At 39.5% G+C, this 19,324-nt stretch overlaps 1 protein-coding gene across 1 annotated transcript in view; it reads left to right on the top strand.

The window, feature by feature from the left end:
• The window catches only part of LOC138087057 (zinc finger protein 33B-like), a 40,298-nt gene extending 32,734 nt beyond the window's left edge, over positions 1–7,564 (top strand). Inside the window, 2 exon segments of the mRNA XM_068981854.1 lie at positions 5,381–7,452; positions 7,454–7,564. Coding sequence (XP_068837955.1) covers positions 5,381–7,452; positions 7,454–7,564 — 2,183 coding nt within the window.
• Positions 7,565–19,324: the final 11,760 nt, after the last annotated feature.

Genomic DNA, 19,324 nt, shown 5'->3' with positions numbered 1-19,324 from the left:
ATTTGTCTTGCTGTATCTGACTGACTTCACTTAGTGTGATAATCTCCAGGTCTATCCATGTTGCTGCAAATTGCACTATTTCATTCTTTTTTATGGTTGAGTAGTATCCCATCAATGGCAACCCACTCCAGTGTTCTTGCCTGGAGAATCCCAGGGATGGGGGAGCCTGGTGGGCTGCCGTCTGTGGGGTTACACAGAGTTGGACATGACTGGAGTGACTTAGCATTAGCATCATCAGTATCCCATCATACATCTGTACCACATCTTCTCTATCCATTCATCAACTGATGCACATTAGGTTGTTTCCATGTCTTAGCACTGCTATGAGCATAGCAGTGCATTTATCTTTTTGAATTATGTTTTTGTCTGGATATATTACCAGCAGTGGGATTGCTCAATCATATGGCAGCTCTATTTTTAGCTTTTTGAGAAACTTTCTTCACTGTTTTCTGTAGTGTCTGCACCAACTTATATTCCCACCAGCATTTAGACTATCTTTTTAAATCCAGAGTCTACACATTCTTTCTTTTTCTTTTTGTTTTTTTTTAGTCTTTGGTTATTATTTTTGCTGCTTTAATGCCTTTTTTGTTGCTATTTATGAAATTTTCACTCAAGTCTGTTTTCTCTTTGGTCTATTAGTATGCTTGGGCTGCTCTAACAAAATACCATAGACTGGGCAGCTTACAGAGCAGAAATGCATTTTCTCACAGTACTGGAGGCTAGTTATTCAAGATGAAGGTGCCAGCAGCATTCGTTTCTGGTGAGGTCTCTTTCCTCAGCTTGTAGACAGCACCTTTTCACTATCCTCACATGGCCTTTTCTCTGCAGCACATGAAGAGCAAGTGAACTCTGGTGTCCTTGCCTCATTCTAATAAGGATAAAATTTCCACTGGATTTGTGCTCTACCGTTATGAACTCATTTAACCTTAACTACCTATAAAGCTCTATCTCCAAGTACAGCCATGTTGGGGATTAAGACTTCAACATATGAATTTGGGAGGGGGGAAGTAATTCAGTCTTTATCAGATTCTTTGCAATTTAACTCCTGAAGTCATTTGGTCTTTTTTACCATTTTTACCAACTCTTGCCTCCTTAGTTGCTCATTATTCCAGGTCCGTTCATTTGGGTTTCCTAGTAGTCTGACCTTTATCAGAACTGAGATATCATTCAATATTTTCCCACTGACAATGGAACTTTTGCTTTCTAGGAGTAATTTTATTTGTGGTTCAGTTGAGTTGCTCGGTCATGTCTGACTCTTTGCAACCCCATGGACTGCAAAACGCCAGGCTTGCCTGTCCATCACCAAGCCTGCTTGCTCAAACTCATATGATCGAATCAGTGATGCCATCCAACCGTCTCATCCTCTCTTGTCCCCTTCTCATCCAGCCTTCAATCTTTCCCAGCATCTGGGTCTTTTCCAGTGAGTCAGTGCTTCACATCAGGTGGCCAAAGCATTGGAGTTTCAGCTTCAGCATCAGTCCTTCCAGTGAATATTCAGGACTGATTTCCTTTAGGACTAATTGGTTTGCTTTCCTTGCAGTCCAAGGGATTCTCAAGAGTCTTCTCCAACACCACAGTTCAAAATCATCAGATCTTCGGCGCTCAGGTTTCTTTATGATCCAACTCTCACATCCATACATGACTGCTGGCAAAACCATAGCTTTTGACTAGATGGACCTTTGTTGGCAGAGTAATATCTCTGTTTTGGAATATGCTGTCTAGGTTTGTCATAGCTTTTCTTCCAAGAAGTGAGTGTCTTTTGATTTCATGGCTGCATTCACCATCTGCAGTGATTTTGGAGCCCAAGAAAAGAAAGGCTGTCACTGTTTCCATTGTTTTCCCATCTGTTTGCCATGAGGTGATGGGACTGGATGCCATGATCTTAGTTTTCTGAATGTTGAGTTTTAAGCTAACATTTTCCCTCTCCTCTTTCACTTTCATCAAGAGGCTCTTTAGTTCTTCTTTGCTTTCTGCCATAAGTGTAGTAACATCTGCATATCTGAGATTATTGATATTTCTCTTGGAAATCTTGATTCCAGCTTGTGCTTCTTCCAGTCCAGCGTTTCTCATGATGTACTCTGCCTATAAGTTAAATAAGTAGGGTGGGTGACAATATACAGCCTTGACATATTCCTTTCCCGACTTGGAATGAGTCTGTTGTTCCATGTCCAGTTCTAACTGTTGCTTCTTGACCTGCATACATATTTCTCAGGAGGCAGGTAAGGTGGTCTGGTATTCCCATCTCTTTTAAGAATTTTGAACAGTTTGTTGTGATCCACACAGGCAAATGCGTTGGTGTGGTCAGTAAAGTAGAAGTAGATGTTTTTCTGGAACTCTCTTGCTTTTTCGATGATGCAACAGATGTTGGCAATTTGATCTCTGGCTCCTCTGCCTTTTTCTAAATCCAGCTTCAACATCTGTAAGTTCACAGTTCCCATACTGTTGAAGCCTGACTTGGAGAATTTTGAGCATTATTTTGCTAGCATGTGACATGAGTGCAATTGTGCGGTAGTTTGAGAATTCTTTGGCACTGCCTTTCTTTGGGTTTGGAATGAAAACTGATCTCTTCCAGTCCTGTGGCCATTCCTGAGTTTTCCAAATTTGCTGGCATGTTGAGTGCAGCACTTTCACAACACCATGTTTTAGGATTTGAAATAGCTCATCTGGAATTCCATCACCTGCGCTATCTTTGTTCGTAGTGATGCTTCCTAAGGCCCACTTGACTTTGCACTCTAGGATATCAGGCTCTCAGTGAGTGATCACACCATCATCTTTTTTTGTATATAGTTCTTCTTTGTGTCCTTGCCACCTCTTATTAATATATTCTTCTTCTGTTAGGCCCATACCATTTCTGTCCTTATTGTGCTCATCTTTGCATGAAATGTTCCCTTGGTATCTCTGATTTTCTTGAAGAGATCTCTAGTCTTTCCCATTCTATTGTTTTCCTCTGTTTCTTTGCATTGATCACTGAGGAAGGCTTTCTTGTCTCTCTCTGCTCTTCTTTGGAATTCTGCATTCAAATGTATATACCTTTCTTTTTCTCCTTTGCCTTTCAGTTCTCTTATCAGCTATTTGTAAGGCCTCTTCAGACAGCCATTTTGCTTTTTTGCATTTCTTTTTCTTGGGGATGGTCTTAATCCCTGCCTCCTGTACAATGTCATGAACCTCCGTCCATAGTTCTTCAGGCACTCTATCAGATCTAACCCTTTGAATCTATTTGTCACTTCTACTGTATAATCATAAGGGATTTGATTTAGGTCATACCTGAATGGTCACAGTAAACTGTGGAAAATTCTGAAACAAATGGGAATACCAGACCACCTGCCCTGCCTCTTGAGAAACCTATATGCAGGTCAGGGAGCAACAGTTAGAACTGGACATGGAACAACAGACTGGTTCCAAATAGGAAAAGGAGTACGTCAAGGTTGTATATTGTTACCCTGCTTCTTTAACTTATATGCAGAGTACATCATGAGAAACGCTGGGCTGGAAGAAGCACAAGCTGGAATCAAGATTGCCGGGAGAAATATCAATAACCTCAGATATGCAGATGACTCCACCCTTATGGCAGAAAGTGAAGAAGAACTAAAAAGCCTCTTGATGAAAGTGAAAGAGGAGAATGAAAAAGTTGGCTTAAAACTCAACATTCAGAAAATGAAGATCATGGCATCTGGTCCTGTCACGTCATGGGATATAGATGGGGAAACAGTGGAAACAGTGTCAGACTTTATTTTTTTGGACTCCAAAATCACTGCAGATGGTGATTACAGCCATGAAATTTAAAAACGCTTACTCTTTGGAAGGAAATTTATGACCAACCTAGACAGCATATTGAAAAGCAGAGACATTACTTTGCCAAGAAACGTCCATCTAGTCAAGGCTATGGTTTTTCCAGTGGTCATGTATGGATGTGAGAGTTGGACTGTGAAGAAAGCTGAGCGCTGAAGAATTAATGCTTTTGAACAGTGGTGTTGGAGAAGACTCTTGAGAGTCCCTTGGACTACAAGGAGATCCAACCAGTCCATTCTAAAGGAGATCAGTCCTGGGTGTTGGAAGGAATGATGCTAAAGCTGAAACTCCAGTACTTTGGCCACCTCATGAGAAGAGTTAACTCATTGGAAAAGACTCTGATGCTGGGAGGGATTGGGGGCAGGAGGAGAAGGGGACAGCAGAGGATGAGATGGCTGGATGGCATCACCAACTCGATGGACGTAAGTTTGAGTAAACTCTGGGAATTGGTAATGGACTGGGAGCCCTGGCATGCTGCAGTTCATGGGGTTGCAAAGAGTCGGACACGACTGAGTGACTGAACTGAATGGTCTAGTGGTTTTCCCTACTGTCTTCAATTTAAGTCTTAATTTGGCAATAAGGCATTCATGATGTGATCCACAGGCACCTTCCAGTCTTGCTTTTGCTGACTCTATAGAGCTTCTCCACCTTTGACTGCAAAGAATATAATTAGTCTTATTTGGTATTGACCATCTGGTGATGTCCATGTGTAGTCCTCTCTTGTGTTGTTGGAAGAGGGTGTTTGCTGTGACCAGTGCATTCCCTTGGTAAAATTCTGTTAGTTTTTGCCCTGCTTCATTTTGTGCTCCAAGGCCAAATTTTCCTGTTACTCCAGGAATCTCTTGACTTCCTACTTTTGCATTCCAGTCCCCTATAATGAACAGGACATCTTTTTTGGGGTGTTATTTCTAGAACATCTTGTAGGTCTTCATAGAACTGTTCAACTTCAGCTTCTTCAGCATTACTGATTGGAGTATAGACTTGGATTACTGTGATATTTGTGTTTAATCATCTCTAAGTTCCCTGTCTCATCTTTCACTTGTATTTATAACACAAGGTAATATGTGATATGCAGAGAATCAGTCTTTAAGTGACTTTCTGCATACCTCTGAAAATTGAAACTCTAATCTCAGATTCTTTTGTATTTGAATATTCGTTTACTTACTTAATGGTGATTTGAAGTTAATAGTATTCTGTAGTTGTGCCCAAGTAATGTGTTGTTGGTAATTTTATTTTCTCTCCTTATATTTAACCATAAGTGTTTTGGAGAATTCATGGAGAGGTTCGGATTTAAAGAGTTGCTCTTACTCCTCGGACATACTAAGGAATGTCTCAAAACCAAATGTATGTTTTCTAAGAACAGTTTACTCTTCCTTTTCCACTATTCTGGGCTGTTTCTTTGTTGTTTTTGTTTTTTCACCTGAAACTCTAGAAATAGAAAAATCAACATACTTATAGTTACCTTCATCCTTGGAGACTAAATAACAAATCAAAATCAGCTACCAGCAAAGTAGGGCATTTGTAGGTAGGTCTCATTCCATAAGAAATGTGTTGATTTTCATACGTTGAGATAAATTTTTCTTGTTTCTAGAAGTCTGGAAAACTGATCACATGAAAGAAAGGAGCCAAGAAAACCAGCCTAAACATGTATGGGAAGTTGTATTGATCAATAACAAAAGGCTGACTAAAGAACAAGGTAATGTACTAGGAAAGTCACTTGAGTTGGACACAGATTCTTTTCCTTACAGAAAAATACTCTGTCAGTGTGACTCATGTGGAATGAGCTTCAACTATATTTCAGAATTGGTTATCGATAAGAAAAACTCTTTGGGGAAAAAAACTGATGAATTTAATGCCTGTGGAAAATTGCTACTCAGTATTAAACATGAGAAAACTCATACTAGAGAAAAAAATGAATATTTTAAAAGTGGAAAAATTGTCAATCATAATGAGGATTCTGTTCAGCTTGAGAAGATTCAAACTTTAGAGCAAAATTTTGAATATAACATACATCGAGAATCCTTCAATGAAAAGGTAGTATTCAGTACATACAAGACAGAGATCACTGAAGAGAATGACTGTGCCTATGATGAATATGGGAGAAGATTCTGTGATAGCTCATCCTTATTGTTCCATCAAACAACTCCCTCAAAGGAAAATCACTATGAATTTGGTGATTGTGGGAAATCCTTATGTGTGAAGTCCTCTCTTTTAAAACATCATGGGGCACATTTGAAACACTGTGAATATGGTGAAAGTGGGAATAATTTCAGGAGGAAGTTCTACCTCTCACAGCTTCAGAAAACTCGTAAAGGAGAAAAGCACTTTGAATGTAATGAATGTGGGAAAGTTTTTTGGGAGAAGTCACACCTCACTCGACATCAGAGGATTCACACAGGAGAGAAAAACTTTCAATGTAATGAGTGTGGAAAAACTTTCTGGGAGAAATCAAACCTCACTAAACATCAGAGGTCACACACAGGGGAGAAACCGTATGAATGCAGTGAATGTAGGAAAGCATTCAGCCACAAGTCAGCCCTCACATTACACCAGAGAACACATACAGGGGAGAAACCCTATCAGTGTAACGCATGTGGGAAAACTTTTTATCAGAAGTCAGACCTCACTAAACATCAGAGAACACATACGGGACTAAAACCCTATGAATGTTATGAATGTGGGAAATCTTTCTGTATGAATTCACACCTTACAGTACATCAGAGAACTCATACAGGTGAGAAACCCTTTGAATGTCCTGAGTGTGGGAAGTCTTTCTGTCAGAAGTCACATCTCACACAGCATCAGAGAACTCACATAGGAGATAAACCCTATGAATGTAATGCATGTGGGAAAACTTTCTACCACAAGTCAGTACTTACCAGGCATCAGATAATTCATACAGGTTTGAAACCTTATGAATGTTACGAATGTGGGAAAACCTTCTGCTTGAAGTCTGACCTCACAGTACATCAGAGAACTCACACAGGAGAGAAACCGTTTGCATGCCCTGAGTGTGGGAAATTTTTCAGCCATAAGTCAACCCTATCTCAACACTTTAGAATCCATACAGGGGAGAAACCGTATGAATGTCATGAATGTGGAAAAATCTTCTATAATAAATCTTACCTAACAAAACATAATAGAACACATACAGGGGAGAAGCCCTATGAGTGCAATGAATGTGGGAAAACCTTCTGCCAGAAATCACAGCTCACTCAGCACCAGAGAATTCACATAGGGGAGAAACCCTATGAATGCAGTGAGTGTGGAAAGGCTTTCTGCCATAAGTCAGCTCTGATTGTGCATCAGAGAACACATATAGAAGAAAAGCCCTATAAATGTAATGAATGTGGAAAATCTTTTTGTGTGAAGTCAGGACTTACTCTGCATCAGAGGAAGCACACAGGAGAAAAGCCCTATGAATGTAATGAATGTGGGAAATCCTTTAGCCACAAATCATCACTCACGGTACATCACAGGGCTCACACAGGAGAGAAGTCTTGTCAATGTAATGAATGTGGGAAAATTTTTTACCGTAAATCAGACCTCGCTAAACATCATAGATCACACACAGGGGAGAAGCCCTATGAATGTAACACATGTCAGAAAACCTTTTCTCAGAAGTCAAACCTTATTGTACATCAGCGAACACACATAGGAGAAAAACCTTATGATTGAAGTGAATATGAGAAATGTTGAGCCACAATTCAGCACCTACTCCATTTCAGAGAATTCACACTATGGAGAAAGCTCTGTTGATATCCTGAATGTTTAATAACCTTCATCCACACAACTGGCCATATTTTACTCCAAAGTAATGACATAGGACCAATTTCTAGACTGCAGCAAGTATAGGGCAGTCTTGTTAAGAGATAATATTCCACTGAATGTCATGTACTGGCATAAAACCTCACAGATTTTGATTTTGTAAAGTTCTAACAAAAATACTAGGTTATATCAGAATTTATATAGGGGAGAAATCTGTCCATTTGAGACTTATGAATTGACAATTTTCTTTAGAGGTAATGTAACTTCAAAAGCTAGAATTTGTGTTTTGGTTTGGATGCTATGGTTATTTTTAGGAAACATTGTAATTTATAGATACATATTGTGCAATGTAAAGCTTTACAAACTAAAAAGAATAGTAAAATAGGCTCAAAAGAAGTTGCAATAATGTGCATAGAATTCTGATGTGCCCTTTACAAAGCTGCTTCTAATAATAATTACATAACTATAACATACTCTAATTACATAAAGATATTAATAGCCCTAACAGGAAATTGATGGTACCCTACTACTAAGTCAGATATAGACTTTATTCAGATTTCACTAGTGTTTACATGTAATCTTTATGTTTGTCTGTGCATTTCTATGAAAATTTTTGGTTTATATATTTGAGTAAACTTCAACACATGTTATAAACTCAAAAAGGAATCTAGAGTTTGTATTACATGAAGATTACAAAGGAATCAGGATCTCACCACAGGAAGTTAATAAATATTAATAATCATAGCCTTTGTGCTGTCGTAATCCTGGCAACCATTTAAATATGAATCTTTTTAAAAGCAGAGATAAATTGAATAATTAGGGCAGAAGCATCAAACACCAGTGAAGCATCCCTTAAGTTCACAGGACTTAGGTATGTACATTACATAAACTATATGTTTCTTACACAAAATGGAACTTAACATAATTGTGAATAGAAAATAGATACTCCTGGTTTAGCAGTTGTTACAACATTAGGCACATTTCCCTTGTGTATAAGGCCTGGAGCAACAGTTTAAAAGGAGGCCCACAAAGCTCATGTCTAACCTTTTAAAACTTATAAATCAAAATAACTAAACATTCAATAAAATGTATTCTCTGCATGGGGATATCTAGGCCCTGGTCCTATTGCCCCTTCTCTTTCACCCATAGCTTATTGAAGACCATGATGTGCCTTGAGTATACATATGTAAATACTCTAGCCTTCAGCCTAAATTTATCCAGACCCTGAGTAAGCAACTGCTTTCCAAAACAGGATCCAGGAAGGAAGTTTCAGATTAGACAACACTCAGGGCTATAAATTAGACTGTAAATTCAAGGGTCTGATGTACCCTGAGATCTGGGCCCTTAATGACTGTTGACTCTCTGAGGAGGAAGACTGAGGCTGGAGCATGGCCAGAATGGAACTAGAGCAGTGCTTTTATTAATAGGGTAGAGGTGATATACTAAATTATATGATCAGATTATGTAAACAATTACATTAAGCTAGTAACGTAAGATTATACGATCTAGTGATCTTAGATTATATACAGAGTCCAAGCTTCTGTGGTAGGAAACTAGAAAAAGAAGAGCAAATTAAGTCCAAATTATACAAAAACAAAATAATGAGAGCTTAGGCAGATATCAGAATAATTGAAAACAGGACACCAATGGAGAAAAATCAATAAAACCAAAAGCTGGTTATTAGAGCAGGTCAGTAAAATTGATAAACCTCTAATCAGGTTAGCTAGAAAAAGAGAAGATACAAATTGCTAACATCAGGAATGAAACAGCCATAACTGTGATCCCTTTGGCATCAAAAGGGTTATAAAGGAATGTTATGGACAACTCTGTACCCACGGATTTTATAACCTAAATGAAATGGGCCAATTCCTTGAAAGAAACAATCTGCCAAAACTCACAGAAGGATAAATCTAAATAGGCATATGTCTCAAGAAATTGAATCAATTTTTAATCTTCCAAAGCAGAAAGTATTAGGCCCAGATGTTTTTACTGACGAATTCTACCAAATTAAGGAAGAAATAGCATCAGTTCTCTACAGTATCTTACAGAATGTAAAAGCAGAGCTTTTACTTATTCTTTGAAGCCAGCATTACCCTAGTTGTAAAGCCATTGAAAGACATTACAAGAAAGCCAAGGTACAGACCAGGATCTCATTAATAAATATATAGAAATCCTCAACAATATGCTTGCAAATTGAATCCAACAGTGTATAAAAAGAATTACATGACATGATCAAGTGGGATTTATCCAGGTATGCAAGGCTAGTCCAATATTTAATAATTAATGTAGCCCATCATATCAATAGGCTAAAGAAGAAATAAATGATCATATCTATAGATGCAGAAAATATTTCAAAAAATCTTAACATCCATTCATGGTAATTAAAAAAACCCAGTAAGTGAGGAATGCAGGAACTTTTTACCAAGGTTCCTCAACTTGGTAAAAAATATCTATAAAAATCCTATAGCTGACATCATACTTAATGGTGAGAAACTAGATGCTTTTCCAGTAAGATAAAGAGCAAGCCAAGGAGGTCCCTGTAACCATACCTCTTTTGCAACCTTCAAGAAGTCCTAGCTAATGCAGCGAGGTAAGTAAGGGAAATAAAAGGTACACAGATTTGGAAGGAAGAGATAAAACTATTGATGTTCACAGATAACATGATTGTCTACATAGAAAATTCCCGAGAATCAGCAACAAAAAATTCTCCTGACACTAGAAAACAGTTACAGAAAGGTTACCGAGTATGATGCTCAGGCAGGTGATGAAAGGAGCTATCAAGTAACAGAGATACAGAAGAACCTTAGATGCATATGGCTAAACGAAACAAGTCAATCTGAAAAGGTTTTATACTGTATAATTCCAACCGTAATGGAGTCTGATAAAGGCAAAACTGTGGACACACTAAAAAAATAAGTGGCTTCCAAGTGTTCAGGGTGAAGGACAGAGGGATGAATAGGTGGATTACAGACAATTTTTAGGATAGTGAGACCATCCTGTAGGATATTACAATAGTGGATACATGTCATTCATTTGTCAAAACATACAAAGTGTAAAACACACCTACAGAGTGTAAAACACACCTACAGTATAAAACACACCTACAGAGTGTAAAACACACCTACAAAGTGTAAAACACAACAGGTCAACCCTAATGTAAACCATGGACTTCAGTTGTAAAAATGTATCAGTATTGGTTCATCAATTGTAACAAATGTACCACATTAATGCTCGGTATTAATAAGGGAAAAGTGTGGAGGGAGGTAGAGGTAAAGGGGTATATAGGAACTCTGTGCTTTCTGCTCATTTTTTCTGTAGCCCTAAAACTGCTCGAAAAAATGGAGTGTATTAAATAAACAACCCTGCCATATATTACTTTCTTATATATTTAAAGAATTTGAAATTCACATGATTCAGTACCAGTTTTTCCATGGTGGGGGCAGAGTAGGGTAGGGAATGCATTATTAGAAATCATATATTGTCAACCACTAAGGCATATTTTCAAGTACAGCTTTCTGCTTTTCTAAGCCTTATTATCTTCTTTTGAAATTACCCTAAGTTACTTACCTCTCATTATAACATCTTGTTTCTTTTTTTTTATTTTTTTATTTTTTTTATTTTATTTTAACTTTATTTTACTTTACATCTTGTTTCTGCACTGAACATATGTTTCTGCCCTGCAGCTATAATAATCACTAATGAACATTTGGGTTGTTTTTATAGTCTTCAGAATACTTTATAGCAACTGTGGCTTGAAATTAAGGCCCAGTGTAATAGAGTCTCTTCACATCTGAAACTAAGAAGACCTTTGATAGCCTAACTGCAGGTTTCCCTCCCTATTCTTCTCCCCCAGGTCACTGTAGTCAGACAGTCCTCCTTGTTTATCTGGTGGACCAGTTCTTGGTTTCCCCTCTGTGGCAAGTTTCACTTTCCTACCAGCCCACAAAATTATTCTGAAAAACCATTCCCATCTTCTCACAGAAACTTTGCTGCACCCTCTGCACACTACAGAGCCATTTCCCACAACCCCTGGTTTTTCCTTTGTTCCCAAGCATGATAACCTGTGTGACCCTTGGATGGTGGTGTCGTGTCTTCTCACCTGGCCTGTGAATAGACATTACTAGTAAGCTTATGTAGATCTCATCTGTCCAGTGTAAGGTGTAACATGTTCAGCTATTGCATTACCCCAGGGCATGAACCCTGCCACCAACAGAGTGACTAGGAGGCAGTTAGTACAGCTGGGCAGGAACAAGATTGTCCATCTAAGATAGGTCACCTGGTCACTTAGCTAATTGCTCTTGTCTAACAGGTTCCGTGACGTGGCAGAGGCTGCTTGGGATGGAACCACCAACTGCTGGCAGGCTTGCACTTCGGCCTGCTCTGCTCTGTGTTCTTTTTTGGATGTTGCTATCTCTTCCCACTCTGAGGCTCTTGTCCCTAAGAGAATGATTCATTGGCTGTGCCCCCTGCATGACTTGCCATGGGTTTCATTGCGTTTGGCAGGTGGTATCTGAGCTACCTGTGAGGCCGGCTGCTGGACCATGGTACTTGCCCTTGTAACTACCCAGAATGTCCACATCAGGGGTGATGTACATGGCTAGAAGTCCAGAATAACTGAGGAAATTTGTATGAGAGAAATAAGAGAGAAAGAAACCTGCATGGCAGAAAAAAGACAGCCATAGCAGGGAGGATGTTAAATCAGCCAACCTCTCTGGGTTATGGGCCCAGCATGCTTTCGCTGCACCACCTGTTGTGTCTTTTTTTTTTTTCTTTTTAAGGTTCTGCACTCATGGTTAGAGTACAAAACTCCTATCCTGTGGTGCAGCAAAGAGGTTAATTCAAATGCAGCTTAAGCCTGGGATCGATGCACCAGGTGAAGCAACCATTGCCATGGAGCAGGCCCCCCTAACCCTTTCCTGAAGAAAGAAATTTATAAATTGGATCAGAGTAAAGAGAACCCTCCTGAAGTGCAGCAAGTAACCACAGAAAGAAAAGAAATGGAAAGAATGAAGGGAAGGAGGGAGGCAGAGACTTAGATACGAGGAGAGTAAATAACAAGATAACTGAAATATAGGTCCATAGTTTGTTTTTGAAATTGAGATGTGGTTTTTGTACAATATTATATAAATTATATCCACAGTTTGACTCAATTAGAAATCCAGAATATACTAAAATCATTTGTACAACAAAAGATACAAGGGTGCTGTGATTGGCTTTTGTACCTTCCAAATTAATATTAACTTTAATGCTGAAGTGTACCATTGGCAAATTTTCATAGCCTTAATACAGGGCTCAAGTTATAGTTATACCTGGGCACCTCCTTAAATTTAATCATGTTACCGCCTAAAATCTTAGAGGTGTTATTGAATATAAAATACAGTGCTATACTGAAATTCCCTCCAAAATTCATGTTGAAATCTTAACTGCCAGTATGATGGTATTTAGTGGCGGGGCTTTTGGGAGTGATTCAGTTAGGAGAACAGAGTCCTCATGAATGGGGTTAGTGCTCTTAAAATAGACTCCAGAAAATTCCCTTGTTTCTTCCACCATGTGGGGACTTAGAAAAAGACAGCCTTCTGTGAACAGGAAGCAGTTCTCACCAAACAAGGAATCTTCTGGTGCTATGATCTTGGACTTCCCAGCCTCTTGAACTGTGTGAGAAATAAACTTTTGTTGTTTATAAGCCACCTGGTCCATTGTATTTTATTATAGCAACCCAGAGAGACTGAGTCATTTAGGAACAAATAGAATGTTTCATCTTCACCAACAGAACTATTGTCTTAAGTTTCACATGGTCATAACACCCACTAACTTAATTTTAGCATAATCCCATAGAAAGCATGGATGCTCTGATCCAAAGAATAATTAAATTTTTGGCACTTACAAATTGGATTGACAAAAGGAGACCGTAGTGTACCATATACCTCAGTTGAAACCATTGTAAATACATACTGAAAACAAGTGATCATCGCCACTACTTCTCTGTTTGATGATCCAGTATAGCTTGTTCTTAGCCTGGAAATAATGATGTTGCTTCACAGTGGATTATTAAAACCTTAATGCTATGGCCTATCTGCTAAGAACCGAGTACCCAATGTTACTGAAACTACTGTTTCCATTCAAATAGCAAGTAGTAAATATTTTGTTATTCCAGTTTGGCTAATGTGTTCTGTTCAGTGCTCTTTTTAACACCCTTTCAGCCACAGTTTACCTTCACCTCCAAGGGATGCAAGGTACCTTTACCAGGCTACCCATGGGATACCTGAACAACTGTGCCATTGCACAGTCTTTGCAGGCAATGTCTTAACTGCATCCCATTTCCTCCAGGAGCAGGGTATGACATGACATTGATGACATCCTCCTCTGAGGAAATTCATTTCACAGATTCATTGAGGGCATATAAATACTCCCAAAAAAAAGCATAAGTTATTTCACCACACAGAGATCTGCCTCATCAGTTGAGTTCCTGAAAATCACTTGTAAAACAAGGGCTGTTTCATCTCTGTTGCTGTCAAGAAGCAACTACAGACTGCTTTTTGCTTTCTGTTCTTAATACACACAATGTTAATGTAAATCCATCTTTTAGTCCTTTTTGGGCTCTGCAGGCAACATATCCTCCACTTAAAATTTTTAATTTCACTGATGGTGTTACTTTCAAATGCCCAACTTGTATAGGGCCTCCTCCACAAACAGCCTTAAGAAGTGATCTGAATTGAAATCAGTAGGCATTCCCATTAGTGCTCTCAAAGACACTCTCACTGTGGAGGCTTTAGCAGCCTCTTGTCCCTCCTGGAGTCCAAGAGTACAAGGAATACCATGCTGTATATCTGTTGATGTTGGTTTTGACAGATGCATTTTAGGCAGGAAAGGCAAATGCATGTACAGGGTAAATATCTTTGACGGAAAGTACAAGATACAGTCCATTTTGTGATGAGAATGGTCTAATGCAGTCAACCTGTAACATGGCTAAACTGATCCATCCAGGGAATGGTGCCAAGTTAATTGTTGGTCTCTGCTGTTGGCAGATTAATCTCTTAACAGTGACTTTAGCCAGATCAGTCTTGTTGAGTGAAAGTCCACTTTGCTGAGCCCATGCATAATTTCCTTCACTGCTGCTGTAGCCACTGTGTTCATGAGCCTATTTGGCAATGACAAGTGGCTGGGTAATGGAGCTGACTGATAGGAGATTGGCATCACAGAATGTGTCCTTCACTTAATGTTTCAGTCCTCTGATGCAGTCACCCTTTCGTGAGCATTCACATGGTACACAAAGACCTTCAATCCTCATCTGGAAAGGTCTAGATGGGCGCCTCTCCCCCTGAACTCCCTTTCACAGGTTTTCCAATGTACCCCTCCTTAGTCCTTGATCATTTAGCCAAACCATAGGGCTTCCCTGGTGGCTCAGAGGTTAAATGTCTGCCTGCAATGGGGAGGCCTGGGTTCGATCCTTGGGTCGGGAAGATCCCTGGAGAAGGAAATGGCAACCCACTCCAGTATTCTTGCCTGCAGAATCCTATGGATGGAGTCGCAAAGAGTCGGACACGACTGAGTGACTTCACTTTGACTTTAGGCACTGTGCATAAATAAGTGTTAACTCATAACTTTTGCCATTCCTCCTTCCAGGCAAAATAACTCAGGTGATTTCACCACCAACTTTTAAGACCATCTCAGAGTGGGGCTGTGGTACTGTGTACCATGCAGAATGATTTGATCCAAGCCTGAGGTTTTTTTCTTTCACTGGTCGGCTCGTCATAGGGAATTCCTCATGAAGCCATAGCAGTGGATTAAGGGGGTAAGGGGTTGCCTGATAGATATATTGAAAGTATTTATAGGCATTGAAGATTCATCTCCACTGAAATCTGTTATTTCCCCATCCCAGGGATTCTTTACTAATCAGTGCCCTAATTTTAATTTTAATGAGACCATGTAAGGTTGGAAATTCAACGTACATAGTAATTAAGCTACCCAACCGATTTGTAACTGGATTTCTTTTCATAAATCTCAGCCCTGCAGCTTTAGGGGATGAGGTGCTTTCAGAATTACCATTGAAGCCTTAGGGTCTTTGTGGATCTTGAGCTGGGAATTTAAATTCCTGAGCATCTCATGTTGTTTCTCAACATCCAACTCATTTAGAATAAACAACCAGTTTCATACTCCTTTTGTTCACTAAAATACCTAGGAGAGAAAATCTTTCATTCCCAACAACTTGCTTTCTGTAGGCACATGATAATAGATACCTAGAGGTAGTCATCTGAGTAACTGTATTGCCACTGCACATCATGGACTATCAGTGCCTCTTTACACCTGAAACAGGATCTTCAATGGTTTTAAATCTGACTCTAATCAGATTGGTGGTGGTTTAGTCATTTAAGTCATATTTGACTGTTGTGACCCCATGGACTGTAGCCTACCAGGCTCTGTCCATGAGATTCTCCAGGCAAGAATACCAGGGTTGCCATTTCCTTTCAACCCAGGAATCGAACTCTGGTGAAGCACCCAATTTGGTACACATTTGTGATTCAGGAGGATTTAATTAGAGACATAGAACCATAAGATGAATGTGTATGTCTAAAGGGATTTCTTACAGGGCTTTGGCTTTCTACAACTGTGGGAACTGGTTAAGTGGTGTCTATGAGGTGGTCTCTATGCCTGATGAAGACATTTGGCTAAAGTGCTCAGGGCAGACAATAAGGGAAAGGAGATGGATGAGACGTGAAAGAGAGCAAAAATATGAGAACTCACAACCATGAGTAGTGCTGACAAGGAGGGGCTAAACCTGGAGACAGTTCTTATTGTCTCTGGGCTTGGTGTGGTGTCCTTCAGAAGCTGAGTCCCTCAGTCAGTGAGGGGATCACACATATCTGGTGCGAGCATCAGAGATGCCAAAGGACCTATGTGGAATGGTTATAGTTCTAGTGGTGTCTCATGCCAGTGAGGTGCTCAGTAGATCAGCAGCAGCATGTTACAAAGATACAAAATGGCTATTACATCACTTACACACTCCAAGTCTTGCACAAGAATACCTTTTATGGCCCACCCCAATGGGAAACATACAGAAAAGGGAACTCGGAAATGTAGTTGAGCTTAGTCTGCTGTTGCCAAGTCACTTCAGTCGTGTCCGACTCTGTGCGACCCCATAGACGGCAGCCCACCAGGCTCCCCTGTCCCTGGGATTCTCCAGGCAAGAACATGAGTGGGTTGCCATTTCCCTCTCCAATGCATGAAAGTGAAAGTGAAGTCACTCAGTCATGTCCGACCCTCAGCGACCCCATGGACTTCAGCCTTCCAGGCTTCTCCGCCCATGGGATTTTCCAAGCAAGAGTACTGGAGTGGGATGCCATTGCCTTCTCCGTAACACATTACTAAGCAACCACACTGGCCTATAAAGGAACTGTGAAATCAGTTCAGTGAATCAGAGCTAATATTTTTAAAGAAATGAAATAAAACATAATGTCAGAATTCATTAGAGATACTGGTAAATAGTATTTTGTGAAAAATATTTATAATCAGTTGTATGTTATGATGGACTGAATTGTTTTTCCCCCGAGTCTATCCCAATGTGACTGTTTTGGAGATAGGGCCTTTAAAGTGGTAAAGTGAAATGAGGTCATAAGGATGGGCTCTAATCCAACATGACTGGTATCCTCATAAGAAGAGAGACACCAGAGACAAGTATGCATAAAGAAAAGGGCATGCAAGAACACAGAAGGCGGCCATCTGGAAGCCAAGGAGAGAGGCCTTGGGAAAACAAACCGACCAACACCTTGACCTTGGACTTCCAGTTTCCAAAAACGAGTCAAATAAAGTTGCATTAAGTCACCTCATCTGTGGTGGTACTATGTTTTGGCAGCTGAATGTTTGTGTCCCCTCCTCTCACCCCTAAATTCATATGTTGACGTCATCTCCAGTGTGATGGTGTTAGAAGGTGGGGTCATTGGGAGGTGATTATGTCTGGAGAGTGGGATGCTCATGAATGGGACCCCACAGAGCTCCCCAGCCTTTCCAGCACATGAGAACACAATGAGAAGGTGCCATCTGTTAACCAGGAAGACTGCTCTCCCCAGAATGCAGCCATGCTCCTGCACTGGTCCTGGACTTCCCGACCTTCAGATCTGTGCTAAAGCTCCATTGTTTATAAGCTGTCCGGCCTGTCAGTAGTTTGTTGTAGCAGCCCCCGTGGACTACGGCAGCAGCCGTGGCAGACTAGTACGTATGTGTACTAAAGACTGAATCAGTCTTCCGGCAGCTTTTAAAAAGAAATTGAGAGAATATTTTTAGAGCAGTTTTAGATTCATAGAAAAATCGAGGGGAAAGTGCAGGGATTTCCCATTTCCTCCCGCTCACACACGTACACCCTCCCATTATCAGCATCCCCCAGCAGTGGCATATATGTTACAATTGATGAACCTACATTGACATGTCATAAAAGTCTGTCGATTACATTACATGTCACTCTTGATATTATGTATCATATGGGTTTAGACATGTGTTGATGACATTTATCCATCATTATGGTACCATAGTGAGTGTGTTCACTGCTGTAAAAGCCCTCTGTGCTGTCTTTTCATCCTTCCATCTCCATCCCAACCCCTGATCTTTTTATTGTCTCCATAGTTTCCTTTTGTGTTAACTTTATCCCACTTTAATGTTGCAAATTTTTGTCAAGGTATCATTAAGCATACAAAATATTTTAATGTGGTCTCATTATTTTGTATTCCTCAACAGAATATAAACTACATTCAGAGCTTGGAGTTTTATCTACTTTACACACTACTGTGAATCCAGGGCCTAAAATTGGCATGTTGTTTTTCAACTCAATGAGTATTGAATGAATGTTTGTATTGGATCATGAGTTTAATGTATTTGTTAAGTAAATTAAAGTTGAAGATTCTTGCAAGCTTTGGCAATGTCTTACAAAGAAACGTAGTCTTATACAGTCTAGCCATTGCTTTCCTAGGTGATTACTCAACTTATTTAAAAGACATTAACACAAAAGCCTGCATAAAAATATAGCAGGTTTATTATTTCCAAAATTAGAATTAACCAAGGTACTTTTCAGTAGGTAAATGGGCAAGCAAAATGTGGTACATCTATACAATGGAATATTGTTCAGTGATAAATGAAGTGTTAAGTCACTGAAAGTTTTGATGTTAACTTAATAAATGATAGAGGTATAACTGCCTGTAAATGTAGAAAATTGTTACCCCGTCCCATTCAAAACACGCATAAACTCCAGAGATTTTAAAGAAATTGGCTCACAAGTAAGACTGCCAAAGGCTCCAAGTGAAAAGTGAAAGTGTTAGTCACTCTGTTGTGTCTGACTCTTTGCGACAGCATTCATATCCGTCACTGTCACTTCACGCATATAGAAGGGATATCTTGACATGCTGCACACCACTGAACACCTAGAAATTTCACTAAGGTAATGAATTTTTTCAGATTTATTTTCCACCGTTTGACATCCAAATATATTTCTGCCCTTTTCTCTTTCTCTCTTCCAGTGACTTCCATAATGCAAAGCACATATTGGTTTTTCATCCATGGATTGTTGTTAAAATTGGTGTTTCTGTAGGGAGAGGGGGCTGACATTTTATTTTTGCTATCTTGCTAACTTTCCATTTATCTAGATCTTTGAAAATCTTTCAATGACATTTTCATTGGGCAAATCTTGTACAAATCTTTCACTTTTCGTTGTAGAAGTATTACACATCTTTTGTTAAATTCACTCTTAAGAATTTTTTCTTTTGATGCTATTGTAAATGAGTCT

Source organism: Capricornis sumatraensis, chromosome 10, assembly GCF_032405125.1.
Source record: "Capricornis sumatraensis isolate serow.1 chromosome 10, serow.2, whole genome shotgun sequence".
NCBI lineage: Eukaryota > Metazoa > Chordata > Mammalia > Artiodactyla > Bovidae > Capricornis > Capricornis sumatraensis.
This window is presented reverse-complemented; position numbering and strand designations above follow the sequence as displayed.